At 36.9% G+C, this 19,645-nt stretch overlaps 1 protein-coding gene across 3 annotated transcripts in view; it reads right to left on the bottom strand.

Moving 5' to 3' along the window:
* LOC131663273 (vesicular acetylcholine transporter) overlaps positions 1-19,645 on the bottom strand; it is an 897,411-nt gene that overhangs the window by 194,281 nt on the left and 683,485 nt on the right. For 2 of the 3 annotated variants that reach the window (XM_058933589.1, XM_058933592.1), the window contains 5 exons: positions 18,467-18,641; positions 18,140-18,369; positions 17,748-17,959; positions 17,548-17,670; positions 17,284-17,479 (listed from right to left, as the gene is read on the bottom strand). In XM_058933589.1, the coding sequence (XP_058789572.1) occupies positions 17,284-17,479; positions 17,548-17,670; positions 17,748-17,959; positions 18,140-18,369; positions 18,467-18,641 (936 nt within the window). The remainder of the gene's footprint in view (positions 1-17,283; positions 17,480-17,547; positions 17,671-17,747; positions 17,960-18,139; positions 18,370-18,466; positions 18,642-19,645) is intronic. The other variant, XM_058933590.1, reaches the window with a different exon arrangement.

The raw sequence follows: 19,645 nt of genomic DNA, 5'->3' as shown, positions 1-19,645 counted from the left end.
TAAAGCTTGCTTATGAGCATCGCGTACAAAAAGTTGGCTGAGAAGGGAATTGTGGGACAAGATTGGCGCGTGATGGAGGTTACATGTCAGATTAGCGTTATTCAAACGACCTCCAACTCGTAAAATGCCGTCTTTATCGAGAAACAGTATGAACAATTTTCGGTATGAGCCTTGACCTGCTTTGGCTTTTCTCCACTGAAGAACTGGTCGCAACATCCAAACTGTAATGTGCGTAAGGCGTATCAAGGAGAAGTACCGCGATAAGAGCGCCGGCTCGAGCTTATTCAACCCTCGGTAAATATGCAGTGCTTGCACTACTTTTGGCTGTTGAGGCCAATATTGTGGTTTAACTGCGAGCCAGGCTGGTTCATGCCACCATACGTCGATAGATTTTAATTTGGCTGGTAAAGTGCTTCGCGTGGCTTAACCCGCCGGATTTTGCTTCGTGGAGACGTGGTTCCAGGTAGCGTCTGGCAACTCCGTTTTACGAGGATCGTTTGAAAAGTCCGTGCAAAGTCAGAAAGATGGCGCTACTAGTGCGTATCAAGGTTATTTTCAGTTAGTGGCATATCTTGGATGAGCACACACCAAGTTTCAGCCAAATCGGCCAATTACTTTGCGTTTTATATTCGTTTCAATCAAAGAAATCGAGTGGTTGTAAAAAAATGGACGAAAAAGAATTTCGTGTATTGATTAAACATTACTTTTTCAAAGGCAAAACGCCTCAGGAGATTAAACAGAAGCTTGATAAACATTATAGTGATTGTGCACCTTCGATTAGAATGGTTTATAAGTGGTTTCAAAATTTTCGAAGTGGCCAGATGAGCACAAAAGACGCTGAACGTTCTGGACGCCCTGTTAAGGTTACCACTTCAGAAATCATTGATAAAATCCATGATATGGTGATGGCTGACAGAAGAGTGAAAGTGCGTGAGATTGCTAGTACTGTAGGCATCTAGAGCGAATGGGTACATAATATTTTGCACCAACATTTGGACATGAAAAAGCTATCCGCTAGATGGGTGCCGCGTTTGCTCACGATTGACCAAAAACGAGATCGTGTGAAGTATTGCAAGAATGGTTTGCAGCTGTTCCAGCAAAATCCGCAAGACTTTAGCGTCGTTTCATCACTGTAGATGAAACATGGATACATCACTACACTCCTGAGACCAAAGAATAGTCTAAACAATGGGTTACCAAGGGGGAATCTGCTCCGAAAAAGGCGAAGACAATTCCTTCGGCCGGGAAGGTTATGGCGACTGTCTTTTGGGATTCGCAAGGAATAATCTTCATAGACTATCTGGAAAAGGGTAAAACCATTCCAGGCGAATATTCATTGATTGAAAACCGAGTTGCTAGAGAAACGTCCACGATTGGCCAAAAAAGTCCTCTTCCACTATGACAATGCGCCAGCTCACGCCTCAGCAGTTGTGGCCGCAAAACTGATAGAGATAGGGTTCCAACTCGTTTCACATCCCTCCTATTCTCCAGACTTGGCTCCGTCGGACTACTATTTGTTCCCTAATATGAAAAAATGGCTGGCGGGGAAAAGAAACGAATGCCTATTTTATAGACTTAGACAAATCCTATTATTTGGAAGGGATTAACAAACTAGAGCAGCGTTGGATGACGTATATAAGCCTAAAAAGAGACTATGTTGAAAAATAAAAAAGATTTATTAAAAAAAGTCAAGCAGTTTTTATTTTTGCACGGACTTTTCAAACGACCCTCGTAATTAGCGACACTCGGTTAGCGACAAACACTTTTTTCCATAAGCACTGATGTTTTTTAAGCCACGTGAGTACGATTTGGCTATTGGACCACAAGTGCAACGGTGCATTGTCATGAACTCCAACTTTCGCAAGTACAGCACGTATTTTGTTAGCAAGGTGGCGCCACAAAGCTCGAGGTTTAGTATGCTGATAGTTTTAACCGAAACCATCTTGGTTTTAGCACCGATCAATGCACAGCGTGATTGCTCGTTACAGAATGTACACTACGGCGGCGTACGCGCGAGAAGATGAATCTGAATAGCCGTGAATCTCGAGCGACAGATTTTGAGACAGTCCAAACCAACGATCTATCGATAGCGTGGAGAGAGCTGAAAGTGATTGACGATAAATTTGCCATCTATCGTAAATTTCAGATAAGACTATCTTATCTCAATCATATTTCTCGATCCATAGATCCTGCATGATGATTTTTGCCATTACTGTGACCGGCGTGAGACAACCCAATAGGTTGAACTAGCGCGCGATCTCAGAGTATAGTGTTCTTTTCGTTAATGTCGATTTCGACTGGCTGTGCTTGTATGTTGACGCGCTGAGTTTTCCTCGAGGCGTCAAAGAAAACGCGGATTTTAGGCGGAGTATGAGTAACGACCGCGTGATGAGGCAGATACCATACGCGTGGGGCGTTTATTTTAACTCCCGGCACGCGCGCGTTCCATATGACCGAGCTTGAGGTAAGTGTCCATGAATTCGTTGTAAGGGCTCGCTAATCCCGGATCGCTGTTCTTGGTCCGCCGATGTTGGTGCTTGAGCGAGCCTAACACCATCCGTCGCGTTTCCGCTGCCACGTTGGGCAGGTCGCCGATGAAAGGGAGATGGACTTTGAAGAATCCATCAAGATCACGCATGTGTGTCTCGGCAAAAAGTTTCTCGCATTCCTCGTTAATCGGTTTCAGTTGATTGACAGCGATCAACACTTTTTCTACCGTCCAGAACCGCTGGATTAATTCGCTCAGATCGTCATTAACCGTACGTCGTAACAACTCAACCGAGGCGTGACTAACAGGCACCGCCCGCCGTGGCACACTGGCGTGTGTAGGCCCTGAAACCACTCAACCGAGGACCGTATTTTGAGCTACTATCAAAGTCTGCGGGAACTTTGCACACCCGAGAGTAAAAGTTGGCCGTAACGATCAGCGTCAATCATGGAGATGACTTGATTAGAAAGGTGGAACTCCGAATCGGTGAGGGGCACTTGTTTGAATAGACTTAGATCGAAATTATAGAAGCTTCGAGAAGGCAGTGCAGACGTGAGTTGTGGTAACACGAACGATGTAGTTTGACTACAAGTTTGAAGTTCACGTCAACATGTGATTGCAGAGTGAAGCTCGTAGCGGACTTGATCCGACCGGCATTGCAGCCGCCCACTCAAATAACACTCCTGTTCATACGTGACTACGATAATCGAAGTAGTTGGACTAGCTTTAGGTATGAAGGTGACTTCCGAGCCTTGATCGAGGGGAGTGTGAGCTCGTGTTTGTTGGCTGTCAGAGCCAATAATGATAACTTGCGCGGTCGCGAGTAGGATACTGCATTCAGTCCTTCTGCAAGCGTTAACCAAAATCTCCGGTCCGGAATTAGTTTGCGCAACGTTTTCCGTGACGATCGTAACGTCATTGCGTTCCTTCTTCGCCTGGTTTTAGTGAAGTATGGAATGATGTTTTTGGTGGTAAACTTTACACGAATTCTGGGACTTGCAGTCCTTGAGGATATGTGTACCTATACAGTTGAAGCAGAGCTTTAACCGGCGCACCTCTTTTGTGTGTCTGTGTGCGTTTTTAGCGATAAAGACAGGGCGACGTGAGATAAGGTGATCCTCGGTGCAAAGCGGACACCTTTTTGACCATGCATTTCACGGAATTCGCGAGTTTTGAGAATTGTCAGAATCTACGTTCGAGTGAGAAAACTGCGCGTGATGAACATTACATGAGTTCGTATGAGTACCCAAGGACTTCGTATGGTGGACCTTCCGAGAGCCTGGATTTGAGCACGAAGCCTGCTGGCTTTTGTTATCGTTTTTATCAGAGTAATTGACTAGCGAGAACTGCGCGCACCTTTCCAAGAACGCAGTAAGATCAGTGAACTTAGGGAAGTGTGAAGTAACGTCGTTGCAGCGTCGGGAAACAAACGGGCTAATTGGCGGTCCTATTGAATCAACTCTGATTCCCATATCTTTCGCGATTTCGGGTCCAGTAGTATTTTCAACATGTGAATGAGCCACATGTTTTAGTGCGCGACGGGGACTTGAAGATTCGTAAGCGTTCTCTTTGAAGTTAAGTACCGCGCGTGTTACATGCAAATGCATTGCATGCACCTTCCACCTTCTGCAACTATATTGTACGATCAAGAGTGTTTACGTGCTCTGTGCAGGAGCCGAGATGTCTGTGAACCAGTAGCATCAAATCAACAGGGCTACCTACGTCAGCAGAGGACGACCTAGTACCTTTAGGATGCTGCCAGTATTTATCTCTGACCATCAGATCGGCAACTTCGGCGTTGCCACAGTTTGGTGTGCCCGAAACATCGGGGCTGTGGCATGTGTGTATTTGGAACAGTATCCTCCATTCTATCATACCAGAGTTGATGTCCACTGGTAAGCGAGAGTTTTTCTTGAATGGCCATTCACCGCGTATATGGGTAATTCTAGGCTATTTCGATTGACTTGTAACCCTTAGGTTACGGATTTTTTTTTAATTTGGCACAATTGTTGTACACCTAAAACTGAGATTTTTCCCAAATTTTGGAGACGATACATTAATTATATCAAAAGTTATTAACAATTAAAGAAAAATGATAAAAAATTTTCAAACAGCTATATTTTAAAAACTAATAAAGATACCGAATCGAAGTTTTCCCAAATTACTTATAATACCTTGAACTTTCGAAATAATTACAACAATAAACAATAAAAATTTTTTTTCGAAAGTTATTAACTTTTTGTTTAAACAATTGCTAATATCTCAAAAAGTATATTTTTTTTTTGAAAAATTCTTGCTCCTACGTATTCCTGAGGATTTTTGCTATCGAAATCAATCATAAAATTCAAGGGCCCGACATATCGGAAAGCGTAGCCCTAATCAAAAGAAGATGCCTCAGTGTACGTCGCAACGACAGCAGGACGTCTTCGTGGTCTTACGCTGAGGCGTCTTCTTTTGATTAGGGCTACGCTTTCCGATATGTCGGGCCCTTGAATTTTATGATTGATTTCGATAGCAAAAATCCTCAGGAATACGTAGGAGCAAGAATTTTTCAAAAAAAAAATATACTTTTTGAGATATTAGCAATTGTTTAAACAAAAAGTTAATAACTTTCGAAAAAAAATTTTTATTGTTTATTGTTGTAATTATTTCGAAATTTTAAGGCATTATAAGTATTTTGAAAAAAATCCGACTTCGATATCTTTATTAGTTTTTAAAATATAGCTGTTTGAAAATTTTTTATCATTTTTCTTTAATTGTTAATAACTTTTGATATAATTAATGTATCGTCTCCAAAATTTGGGAAAAATCTCAGTTTTAGGTGTACAACAATTGTGCCAAATTAAAAAAAAATCCGTAATCTAAGGGTTACAAGTCAATCGAAATAGCCTAGAATTACCCATATATATGTATACAGGCTCAGCGACCCTCTAACAGCGTCCAACGTTTTAGTTCTCTCTCTATCTATCTATTATAAATTATTGTAAAAGTAGTACTTAAAGGGCTTTTTCCCACTTATGACCGGAGTTTTTATACCGGATAATTGCTATTTATCATTAAATAAAAGCCGGAGTTGAGTTATATAATCGGAAGTAATCGTTTATTTATTGCACACACCTTTTCCCATTCCTTTTCTTTAAACACCTTATGTTTTTTGATAATATAGAGTAAACATCTGAACATGGTTCCCCGGGAACGATTGGCTGGACGATAGATCATGCTATAAAAAAGCAAAATTTTTCGCTGACAACGACAGCAGCAGTTAAGCATATATATATATATATACATATTGTATAATAATTATAATAAATTTTAATAATTTTATAATAGTTTTTATAATAAATTTTGTATTTTTATAAATAAAAAAAACTTATTATTTGATCTTGGTATTCACAGGTAGTTGCACTTTTTTTTTATTAAACCATCTTTTATAGGTAACACACATGCGCGCGCGCATATGCACACATATTGAACTGAAAAAAAATTCATTAAATACTAGTTAAATATAATATATAATATTTATTATAATTAGTATATGGGTAATTCTAGGCTATTTCGATTGACTTGTAACCCTTAGGTTACGGAATTTTTTTTAATTTGGCACAATTGTTGTACACATAAAACTGAGATTTTTCCCAAATTTTGGAGACGATACATTAATTATATCAAAAGTTATTAACAATTAAAGAAAAATGATAAAAAATTTTCAAACAGCTATATTTTAAAAACTAATAAAGATATCGAAGTCGGATTTTTTTCAAAATACTTATAATGCCTTAAAATTTCGAAATAATTACAACAATAAACAATAAAAATTTTTTTTCGAAAGTTATTAACTTTTTGTTTAAACAATTGCTAATATCTCAAAAAGTATATTTTTTTTTTGACAATTTCTTGCTCCTACGTATTCCTGAGGATTTTTGCTATCGAAATCAATCATAAAATTCAAGGGCCCGACATATCGGAAAGCGTAGCCCTAATCAAAAGAAGACGCCTCGGCGTAAGGCTGCGGTAGCGCTCCAGCGGACTCACGGTCGAAAGGTACTTTAGCTTTAATCTAAAAAACTAATAAACATACCGAATCGGAGTTTTCCCAAATTACTTATAATACCTTGAACTTTCGAAATAATTACAACAATAAACAATAAAAAATTTTTTTCGAAAGTTATTAACTTTTTGTTTGAACAATTGCTAATATCTCAAAAAGTATATTTTTTTTTTGAAAAATTCTTGCTCCTGCGTATTCCTGAGGATTTTTGCTATCGAAATCAATCATAAAATTCAAGGGCCCGACATATCGGAAAGCGTAGCCCTAATCAAAAGAAGATGCCTCGGTGTACGTCGCAACGACAGCAGGACGTCTTCGTGGTCTTACGCTGAGGGATCTTCTTTTAATTAGGGCTACGCTTTCCGATATGTCGGGCCCTTGAATTTTATGATTGATTTCGATAGCAAAAATCCTCAGGAATACGTAGGAGCAAGAATTTTTCAAAAAAAAAATATACTTTTTGAGATATTAGCAATTGTTTAAACAAAAAGTTAATAACTTTCGAAAAAAAATTTTTATTGTTTATTGTTGTAATTATTTCGAAAGTTCAAGGTATTATAAGTAATTTGGGAAAACTCCGATTCGGTATCTTTATTAGTTTTTTAGATTAAAGCTAAAGTACCTTTCGACCGTGAGTCCGCTGGAGCGCTACCGCAGCCTTACGCCGAGGCGTCTTCTTTTGATTAGAGCTACGCTTTCCGATATGTCGGGCCCTTGAATTTTATGATTGATTTCGATAGCAAAAATCCTCAGGAATACGTAGGAGCAAGAATTTTTCAAAAAAAAAATATACTTTTTGAGATATTAGCAATTGTTTAAACAAAAAGTTAATAACTTTCGAAAAAAAATTTTTATTGTTTATTGTTGTAATTATTTCGAAATTTTAAGGCATTATAAGTATTTTGAAAAAAATCCGACTTCGATATCTTTATTAGTTTTTAAAATATAGCTGTTTGAAAATTTTTTATCATTTTTCTTTAATTGTTAATAACTTTTGATATAATTAATGTATCGTCTCCAAAATTTGGGAAAAATCTCAGTTTTAGGTGTACAACAATTGTGCCAAATTAAAAAAAAATCCGTAACCTAAGGGTTACAAGTCAATCGAAATAGCCTAGAATTACCCATATGATATATAAATATTCATTATATACTAATTATAATATATATATATTATAACGGGGTTGCTTACCGTTTAATTATTTTTATTAAGACGATCGCGTAAATACGCTCGTAATCACCTATATCAAATAAGAAAGTCGGAGAGCAAGAGGGAACGGGTGTCAGTCAACCAACAAATCTACGAATCTACAGGAGTGGAATCAATACGGAATAACCACGTCGAAAGTACTTGTTAATATCACGAACGAAAACTCTTTATTGTCCTCTCATAATACTACACTAGCATTAGCCCGCGTGTTTATATTTACGGTAGCGCTCGCACGACAACAACATGCAGTATCGGATCGCTCGCCGCTCTTTGTTGGCAGAGCTATTACATGCACGCTTCGCATCGAATACGGAAGATTAATTAACATGCATGCAATCGCGGTCGCGAGATTAAGCTGGCCAGCTTACCTTTATTTTGCAGACGCACGAAGACGAAGGGAACAATTCGCACTGCAGGAAAGTCTGATTGTTCTCTTTCTCGCGGATCACGAATTCGCTCTCACGTGGTTTCGCTCTCGATGGCAAAACCTCACACACACACTCTTGATGCCGCAGGTAACGATGCTGCTTTTTCAGCTGGCTCAGGTCTGCACGCCGTGTAGCTCGGAAACAGTTATCCTGGACTCTGGTACACGTATCGGCAATTGGTTCGCGAAACTCGACTTTTCTGGCTTCCACACCGTTAGCTGGTTCTCCACTGGTTCGTTTTCAATCGCGCGCGTTCCGTCTGCTGGCGTGCCGAATTCCGTTGTCACATTTTTCGTCTCCCGGTAAGTGCTGCCCCTGCAGGCAGCTACTAGGTTAGATAATTAGCGCTAATTTGACGTTTACCGTCACAATATATAGCATTCTTAGTTATACGAGGTGTGTTCAAAAAGTAAGGTGACTTTGTATTTTTAAGAAAAAACATTTATTTATTTATCAATATTTATGTTGTCCCCTTCAAAGTAATCCTCCTCAGATACAATACACTTATGCCAACGGTTTTTCCAATCCTCAAAGCACTTCTCATAAGCACTTTTCGGTATAGCCTTGAGCTCTTCCAGCGATGCAGTCTTTATCTCTTCAATAGTTGCAAATCTCCGTCCTTTCATAGGTCTCTTTAGTTGGGAACAAGAAAAAGTCACACAGGGCCAAATCCGGTGAATATGATGGCCGAGGCATGATTGTGGTGTTGTTTTTGGCCAAAAAATCTCTCACAAGCAAAGATGAGTGAGCAGGGGCATTATCGTGATGCAAAAGCCATGAATTGTTTTTCCACTATTCTGGGCGTTTTCTTCGTATTGCTTCTCGCAAACGGCGCATAACTTCAAGATAATACTGTTTATTGATCGTACGTCCATATGGTACCAACATAAAAAAACAAAAAATCGATTATCGAAAGTACGTTGCCCGTGAAATTTGAAAAGTCACCTTACTTTTTGAACACACCTCGTCTATATTAGCGCTTGGGCCCTTTATCAATATTGTAGCTAATATACACAATAAGAATTGTCCGTGTTACTAATGGCACTGGCTTTAGTGGTAAAGCATTGGCCTCTAGATCTACGAGGGTGGTCCGATAAGTACTTAGCCTCACCGCCCGATGGCACCACTCTCGCAAAAGAAATATTCTATCACGTAGTACGACCTTCTCGATGGTTACTCTCAAGATTTCAGCCAGATCGGAGTTGTAGTTTATTTTTGAGAGCGTGTGAAAGCAAGTGTGTCCGTTGATTTTTGAAAAATGTAAAAAGAGTAGTATCGGTCGGTGATTCGATTCTTGTTTTTGGAAGGGAAATCACGCAGCGAAATCAAAAAGCGTTTGGATGCTGTGTACGGTAACTCTTCTCCTTCGATGGCGGCCGTCAAAAATTGGTTTAACGAGTTTCAACGTGGACGCACGTCGATTTTTGAAGAGCCACGTCCAGGTGCTCCGAAAACGGCTACCACGGAGAATAACGTGACAAAAATTCATGATCTCGTATTGGCAGATCGACGATTGAAGGTGCGCGAGATAGCTAAGATCGTAGGCATCTCAAAAGACCGCGTGGGTCATGTCCTGCATGAACATTTGGGCATGAGAAAGCTGTCGGCGCGATGGGTGCCGCGTTTGCTCACTCCGGATAACAAGCGCAACCGTGAGACAACTTCAGAGCAATGTCTGACGCTGTTTAAGCGCAATCCGAAGGAGTTTCTGCGTCGTTTCGTGACAGTCGACGAAACATAGATCCACTGGTATACACCAGAGACTAAGGAACAGTTGAAACAGTGGACTTTACCCGGCGAAAGTGCTCCGAAGAAGGCGAAGACTGCCCCATCGGCCGGAAAGGTGATGGACACCGTTTTCTGGGATTCACAAGGTGTGATCTACATCGACTACCAGGAGAGGGGCAAAACGGTCATAGGGCTATACTATGCCGAATTATTGGGCCGATTCGACGTCGAATTGCAGAAAGAACGGCCCCATTTGGCGAAGAAAAAAGTGCTCTTCCACCATGAGAACGCACCGGCTCACACCTCCGCCGTCGCCATGGCCAAATTGGTCGAATTAGGCTACGAACTGCTGCGCCATCCACCGTATTCTCCAGATTTAGCCCCGTGCGACTTCTTTTTGTTTCCAAACTTGAAAAAGTCACTCGCCGGGCAGAAATTTGAGTCGAATGAGGAGGTAATCGCTGGCACGGAAGCCTACTTGTCAGACCTCGAGGAAACGTATTTTTCAGACGGGTTAAAGAAGTTGGAGTATCGCTGGACCAAGTGTATCGAACTAAAAAGAGACTATGTTGAAAATTAAAACGCCACTTTTTCAAAATTTTCGTTTCTCTTTTGTAGGCTAAGTACTTATCGGACCATCCTCGTACATCGGAATCTACAGGACGTGGGTTCGATCCTCCTATCTATCCGTTCGTTTTTTCAATTATAACAAAGCTTTCTTTCAATAGGTCATTATAATTCAATACGTTAATCAGCTCAGAGGGACATTAGCTCAGCGAGCTAAAACCCCCCTAAGCTACGGCCTGTCTAGTTTACCTACTCAAAATATTTTATTATACTCGCCTTCCTTCATTTTCACACATTTTTTTCTTCTTTCTTTTAAGTTTAGCCTTTTGTAGCCTTTTATATCCTTTCCTCCCTGTTAACTAGCCTGCTGGTACGTATGTACCTTTTATTTTTATTTTCAGCTCCAATGGTAGCTCTAACTCTTTGCAAATATGCCTTTCCAGCTTGTCCAATGCATTGATCATTTTAGCTCTTGCACTTATTTCCTAGAATATCTTCAGTTGAGCTATTCCTATTATTTACCGATCCCATAACGTAATACCAATCAAATGCTCTATTTAATTTTTGTTACTGATTGTCAATTTTGTGGCTTTGATACAAATAGATCGAATTGTCAAATACATATATCTCTATATAAATTAGTTTTTTCTTAGTTATAATATTTCTGTTGAATTATAATACACATATTCCGAAATATTATCTCATAAATAAATAATTGAATAAGGTCATTGATGACGAATGATTTTTAATGTAATTTTTTTTGCAATAGGAAAATCTATTTGAATTAAATGTATTAAGAATATTATTATATTAATATTAAATATTAAAATTCACATTAATTATTGCTTAATTTATTTAGATTAAATGTATTAACATTATAACTGTGTTTTCAAGGAGGTTGCATACCAAATGGAAGAAGTGATAACCCTTATAGGTTCAGTCACGCCGTTAACACGGTAGTTTAATTTTTAATTTAACATGTTACTCTAAGGTTTTTAGGGTCAATGATATAAATATTTTGCAAATTCAATATGACGGATCCAATATGATGGACTAAAAATTTTAAAGGTTACATGTGTAGTAGAAACTCGCTTTATAGCTTTTTGGTGTGCTTATTACGAATATGTATACTCGTCACATTTGATTTCATTATATTGAATTTTGATAACACAGTCCGACAAAATTTTTGCACAAGCAAACCATACATGGCTCCCCGAAGCATTTTTGGCTCTGAAACCGAATCCGGCCTTAGGATTTCTCCAACATGTCAGGATTTTGAGATATTCTAATCTAAAAGTGCGAAAATAGCGATTTTTGCCTATATTTGAGGTTATGTAGCACCACGACATTCTCTATACACAAAAAACTACAAACAACATCTTAAAGTAGCAGACTAGCCCATTCAAATGCATTTAAGCTTGCTCAAATAGCTTATTGTTTCTTTGAGATATTGCATTTTTGATTTTTTCGATTTCATTGAATATTTTACATACGGCTTTAAACGTTTCCACATCGAATTTTGTGTCAAGCGACTTAAGTTAACTACTATTCTACAAGAAAATTAAGATATATACCATAGACAGGCTAACCCACCTAAATCTAGATAGAGCGAGTTTAATGGACTGCTTTTCTATGAGGAACCTAAAATCTCAACTATAGAAAGGCTTACCTGTTTTTTCCTTGTTGTACTCTATCCCCAGAAACCCCTATAACCCTCATGAACCCCCTCTATCAACCCCTAAGTAGGTTAACCCACCTGACCCTTGGTAGAGCGAGTTTAATCAACTGCTTTCCTGTAATAAAATGAATATCTCATTGACATTGTCTCTGATATACATACCCCTTCTCAGGTGGGGTGGTTTATAAGGGTTGTAAGAGTTTGTGGGATGATGTAATTTAAGTTAAAGTTGGGTTAGCTTGTCTATGGTATATATCTTAATTTTCTTGTAGAACAGTAATTGATTGAAGTCGCTTGACACAAAATTCGATGTCGAAACGTTCAAAGCCGTATGTTCTGAAAGATACAATATTGATGAAATCGAAAAACTTTAAAATGAAATATTTCAAAGAAAAAATAAGCTATTTGAGCAAACTCAACGGCATTTGAAAGAGCGAGGCTGCTTCTTGAAAATGAGTTTTTTACGTATAGATAATGTCGTGGTGTTACATAACCTAAAATATAAGCAAAAATCGCCATTTTCACACTTTTAGGTTAGGATATCTTAAAATTCTGACGTGCTGGAGCAATTCTGATGCCGGATTCGGTTTCAACACCAAAAATTCTTTGAGAGACCATTTACGGTTTGCTAGTGCAAAAAATTAAGGTATTTTTGTAGGACTGTTAAATCAAAACGAATGGCATAATAAATAAATATTTTATAAATCGATATTATGAACACTATCATTAGAAATTGTACAAATAAATTGAAATTTTTTTTAATATTACAGCCGTTATATGAAATTACACGTACCAAAGAGAGCCTTTATAATGAATAACATACCAATTAACTGTAATACAGAGAAACATATTTTTAGTGATAAATGCTCATACAAAGAGAAGTGATCATTTTTCTGCAGTCGCTATGATTTAGATACAACAGAAATAAAGGTAATTAAAAATTAATATACAAGTTCTGTACCAAGAGTATCCAACTTACTTTCGTATCTTCGCACGGAGACTCAGGCGATCTTTAGAGGGTACGAGGGGGGGTCAATAAGTTTTTACAAAAAGAAGGAAAAAAAAGTTTTGCGTATGTAATTTTTTTTTATTTTTCAACATAATCTCCTTGAAAGTCGATACATTTTATTAAACGGCCTTCCAGTTTTTTAAGCCATCAGAAAAATATGATTTCTGAAAACCCTCAAAATAGGCATTTGTTTCGGCGATGACTTCTTCATTCGACGTGAATCGTTGTTCGGCAACCCATTTTTTGAAATTAGGAAATAAGAAAAAGTCATTGGGAGCCAATTCAGGTAAATATGGTGGATGGTCAATTTATTCGAACTTTAAATCGTTAATTTTTGCCATCGAAACTGCACACGTGTGAACTCGAACATTGTCTTGAAGAAAGAGGCATATTTTTTGTTCAAGTGAGGACGTTTTTCTCTGATTTTTTCTTTCAGCTGACCTAATAATGACGCATAATATTGTCTAGTGATTGTCTGGCCCTTTTCCAAGTAGATGATTCCATACACATCCCAGAAAACCGCGGCTATAATCTTACCAGCTGACTTTACTGTCTTTGCCTTCTTTGGCGCTGGTTCTCCTGCGGTAATCCATTGTTTGGACTGTTCTTTGGTTTCAGGAGTATAGTGGTGTACCCGTGTTTCGTCTACAATTACGAGTTGACGCCAGAAGTCTTCCGGATTACAACGTATACGTGCTAAAAGAGCCTCAGAGGTGACCACGCGGGTTCGTTTGTTTTCAACAGTGAGCAAACGCGGCACCGATCTTGCTGATATTTTTTTCATTCCCAATTTTTCATGCAAAATTGAAATTATTGTACCCTTTGATACCCCTGTGGCCTCAACTGATTCTCGCAATTTTAATCTTCTATCACTCAACACCATATCGTGGATTTTGTTGACCATTTCGGGCGTACTCATTTCTACGAGGCGTTCTGAACGAGGTTCATATTTTGTTGTTGTACGGCCGCGTTTGAATTCATTTACCCAGTTATAAACAGTCTTAAACACAGGGGCAGACTTGCCATGAACGGCGTTCAACTCAACTGTGATTCCTTTTGGTGTAAAGCCTTTCAAATGAAAATGTTTTATCACCGCTCGAAACTCTGTTTTTTCCATTTTTCAAATTAACCGATAACTTTTTGTTCAACCAACGCTCACAAAAAAACGACTTAACGGATCGAGCTGAAACTTTGTACGATATCTAGTTAGTAGTATTGCTTGCCATAAACATCATAATTTGAGCGTGACGACCGCCATCTCTTGGATTTTGTAAAGACTTATTGACCCCCCCTCGTACAAACGTCACCACCAACTCCTAACCTTCTCGTCAGTAGATACCGATGAAATGCCTTACTTTTCGCGCAACATGTATTTGCTTACAACAACTGTTTTTCATTCGTCGCAATTCATTTATTGTTAAAAGTGATAAAATGAACCGAACAGTGAATTTGCATAAAATTTTGCTTTAATCTTGATAAAAGTCGCGCGGAAACTATTGAAATGTTGCAAACAAAACAACAATGTTCGGTAACTGGCTTCTTCATCACAACAATGTTTTTAAATTGTTACAATCACAACTTAAAAACGATTCGAGGTATAGCTCAATGATGAAACATGTTATTGAAAAAGAAATTATTAAGTTACCTTTAAGAATGTTTATGTTCAAACAAATCAGGAATTATTGTTCCTTTCGAAATTTGGCAGCAGGCCCTTATTGAAAGAGAAATATTTATCTCAGAGGGTAACCGCTATTATCGGAAGTACTTGATAAAGAAAAGGTTTTATACCAATGAGTTACTCAACTTGTAGCCGATCTCCCATTGAAGCAATGTAAAAGCTGCAGATATAGCCAAGTTATTCAAAGCTCTAAGTGTAACATCCGATAGAGAATTATACAATAGAATTGGTGACTTTTCTATCTCTGAAGAGGGAACTCAAACGTTTTTTAGACTAAATTAGAAAGAAAATCATACAATTGCGTGAAATGGCAGTTTTCTTGAGGAATATATAACTGATAATCGGACAGTTACGCAGGCACTCGTTGTTTTTTTATTCAGATTAAGAACTGAAAATTCAAATCAGATTATTCGTTCTGTCCTTTGCCTCAATTGTCATCAACAACTCTCGAAGTTTTCAAAATCTATTTTGAGTTCTTTTGAGAAAGATATATTGCCTTCACGCTTTGATTTGAAAAGCACCAACCAAAATGATTTGATAAAAAATCATTGAACAGTGCTTCTTCAAAAACTTCATGATGTTAATAATGATAATCTTGCGCTACTTGCTGATGGAACTTAATTGAGGCACCAGAAAAGCTCAAATGACGAATACCAACAAAAATCTTTTTTAGGGCATAAAAAAGTTCCTTTATGCAAGCCATTTACTACATGATCAATGGATGATTATATCGTAAATGTACTAGCACTCTTTTATGCTTAACAAATTGATGCAACAATTGTGGAAAAAAATTTAAAAAAGAATGACAGCGACTTGAAGAAATTGATGTGCAGAAAAGATTATGTTTTTATACTAGATCACGGCTTTCGTGACATAAAGTCGTAATTAGAAAATGATAGGTATAGAATTCTCATACCAGCGTTAAAAAATAAAAATCTTAAGCAATTATCTGCGGAAGATTCGAATAAATCTCAACTTGCTACGATATTTCGATGGGTTGTGGAAGCTGTACATTATGATATATTTCCAAAGTACTATTTTTTCCATCAGCAATTGGACAACCATTCTTTAATTGAAGCTGATCTATACTGTAGAATAGTCTGCTTTTTAATAAATCAATTTGGCAAACGGCTGATTTCAAGAGTTGCTATAGATAATGAAATACTGAATTATATTGTTAATATGAATTCCGAAGAAAATAGCTTAGTCTCATAAGTAATATCAGTATCTGGTTTAAACTAATTTTCTATAGTTTGATTAGTTGATTGATTTGAAGTTTAATTCATTATAATATAAAAAAAGTACTTTATATTCTGACCGGAATATGTCAACGATAAGATAAAATCTCTTTTTATTATTTGTTCTTTCTCTCGCGTTTTTAACAACATTAATTTTCGCTAACTAATCAGATATCGAATCTTTTCAGCTCACTCCTTGAGAAAACTCTTAAAAGATTTCCTTACCGAATCGTCTTTTAAGAAAACGTTTTTGTATCGCAAGAACGAATTCGGTCTTGGAGTGCAGATGTTGACGTGAGTTAATCTTGCCTGTTTAAGAAAGCTAGAAAGAGCATAAAATCATGTTTCTGTTTTGTTTGATTTAGTGACACCAGTAGGATTAACTAAAGCTCAGTTTCTATAAAGCATTAACAGACTTATGTCCATAAGTGTGCATTCTTTGGGCATTACTTACAAAGAGTCCACAATAGGACGAGCGGTGATGTTGTCAAATACTCAACTCGGCAATAACTCCGAGACTCGTGACGCAAAATCTTAACCTTCCGCGGTTTGTACTAGTAAACTTTTTCGGGAGTGCCGCCGACTTCTGTGTAGTTGAAATAATAATTGTCATCAATGAATTATCGGTGTTCAACTTCTATCTCCATTTTATTTATAAATTACTACTGCAACTTTAATCTGTAACTCTAAGTAAACGCTACGTTAAAACCAGATCTAATTAATTAGTGAACTAACCGAACTTTCTTATATTCTCTTAACAAACACTGATTATGTGTCTATCGTGTGTGGCATACTCGTGAAATTTTGGTTATGTTTCGAACATGTACATCCATCTAACCTGAAGCAACACAGCGGTAAAGCGAAAGCCCGACAGCGACTACCTATCAATTCGTGAACAGTTGTTGAGCTTGTCAAATCCCGCAGGAGCAGTTTCTAGTGCTCCAGAATTAATTAGGTAATAAGAGCTAAAATCTCTCATTATTTCACATTGGTTATACATTTTTCTCTTTTTTTATAACTCCCGTTTTATTCTAAATTTGAGAGTTAATTATTATTAAACTTAATTTATTTAAGCCGATCATTTTTTAAAAACTTTTTGTTTCCTCCTTCCAATGCGAAGAAAATCTATATCTCTAAATCTAAATAATACAAGCCACTCAAAATATAAATTAATACAAAAAATATAACAGTAAAACAATCAAATAAGTTACACTGTAAATGGTGAACTGAACTCTTTTGGTGCCTTCTTCTTGTCCGTGTTCATTTGCGTCATCAGAATACCCTTGGCACATAGCTTTAACCCAAGCTAGAGTTTCAGGACTCGCTGCTCTAATTACATCGACTCGACCATGGGCAAATCGTCGGATTCCTGCACTCTCATATGTAGCCACCAGGGATCCATGCAATCTGTGATATAATTAGTATTTTCCTATAAAATAAAAATCTTATTTCCAAAAAATGTGTTAATAGCTTACCTGAAGTATGTCAATTGCAGTGCCAATTGAACATATACATCTGGGCTTATATTACAATTTTTTACAAATTCTTTCGAATAATCTTCAAACCATAGAATGCATAAATCTAAGTCTTCAACGAGTCTAAGAAAAAGAACAAGAGTCAAACTCAAATTTTTATATAGTATAGTGGTTTAAAAGGAAGATGTTATAAATCTTACGTATCAAACATAATTATAGCTTCGTGAATGTCGGAATAACTCTGATCGGATAACAACCATTTCAGTTTCTCTGGGGCTGGTAGGTGAGACGATAATAGATGTTTTTCCGTTGTAGGCATGCGATCAACTTTTTCGGTAAGCTCTTCAAAAATTTTAAATATAGCAGGTGCTTCCCCTGCTGAATGCTCATAAGTTAATCCCCAAAATCCATCCTGTCAGTCAAAAAAAAGTATCTTTCAGTTTATAATTGAATTTCATATAAAAATTTTAATTATTATTTATTTTATCTAAATCAGATTTTTGATATATAAAAAAATCTATGGTAAGAAGCTATATTAACATGGTGACTGAAAGACGAAAAAACAGAAATCTTTGAAAAAAAAATGGTTAACCTTTCCAAGTATGAAGTGAACAGTTTTGTCGAACCAACGATTGCCGCCACAAAATCGAGAGCCTCCTCCGTGAAGAGCATGATGAAGTACATTAGCATAATCTCGTTCACCGATCCACAGATCATTTGGATTTACGGAATTGTTAAACGTCTTTGGTAAAACCTGATCGTCGAGACAAACAATGCATAAGCATCGCTCTAATAGTTCAATATTATGTCGGTTACAATCATCTGTAAGAGTAAAAATTTACATTGAATCTTTTTTACTTTAATTTATTACATAGAAGATTAATATATATATATATATATCTATGTATATAAAGTTTACTCTTCAGTAGCTCTTTCCTTGCTTTTGCCCAAATGGGTCTCTTGTTACTTGTCAAAATACCTACAGGAACTGATTTTGTGTCAGCTGGCACCTCCATTATTTGTAATATTTGTTGAATTAATTCAATTTCTGTGATGGATTTTTTATCATCAGATCTTACTGATATTCTATAGAACTGAAATTTAATTTTTTGAATTATAAATTAACACAAAATATTTTATTTTCTTACTTGAATTATATTTAGAAATAAAATATAAAATGATGTTAGGAACAACATATGTTTCATTGATATTATTACGTATAGTCCAAAAAATCCTATATTTTTCTCTACAACGCAAAATCCTTTTTTTACAAGGAAATATTCTATAATAAATGAATTGACCATGTAAGTACTTCTATACAGGGTGGGCCATTTAAAAAAATGTACCCAAATTACGCTGCCCAGCTTATCTTTCGCAAAAAATGTTTCAGATAGAAGTTGTTGGTTTCAAGGGAAGCATATTTTAATATCCTAGCCTATGACCTTTAAGGTCATGTTCAAAAACATTTTAAGTTCAACCTTGTTTTTTTCAATGAAAAAAACTTATTTTTTACTTTGGATTTAGGAAGACTGGAAAATTCTAAAGTTAAGCATGGTAACATCGTCGGGATAGGATTGACCCTCAAGGTTATTTAGAGGTCAATTTTATTTTTTTTATTCTTTCCATCCGAATGCTCGAGCATGGGTAAGGTTGAGTGAAAAATATTTTAGACCAACTTTATGCAATTCTGAGGGGGACATATTCTTATGACCTTGTCTTTGACCTAGGAAATCATGTTAAAGGTCATTTTAATGACATCTTTATTTTTAAAACGGAAATATCTCTTTTTGATTACGAATTGAGAAAGAGTAGGTAATTTTACGTTAAAACTTTTTCTCCGTTTGTCACCCAAAGGTTACGTAAAAGTTCATCTTTTCGCTAAATTAATGTAAGAGATAATTTTACGATCAGCTTTATAATTTGGAATATGTTGCGAAGACGAGATGAGATCGCCTGAGTAAAGATGAAAAAAGTTTTAGAAAAAGTTATCTTGTCATCCAAAGACACATGTGTTGATAATTGATCATACTCTCAAGGTAATTTTTCGAAATAAAATAAACGTCATAGTATAGCTAATTCGTGATGAAAAAAAAAGTTT

This window comes from Phymastichus coffea, unplaced genomic scaffold, assembly GCF_024137745.1.
Source record: "Phymastichus coffea isolate CEN01 unplaced genomic scaffold, Cenicafe_Pcof_1.1 PCOF00032, whole genome shotgun sequence".
Lineage (NCBI taxonomy): Eukaryota > Metazoa > Arthropoda > Insecta > Hymenoptera > Eulophidae > Phymastichus > Phymastichus coffea.
This window is presented reverse-complemented; position numbering and strand designations above follow the sequence as displayed.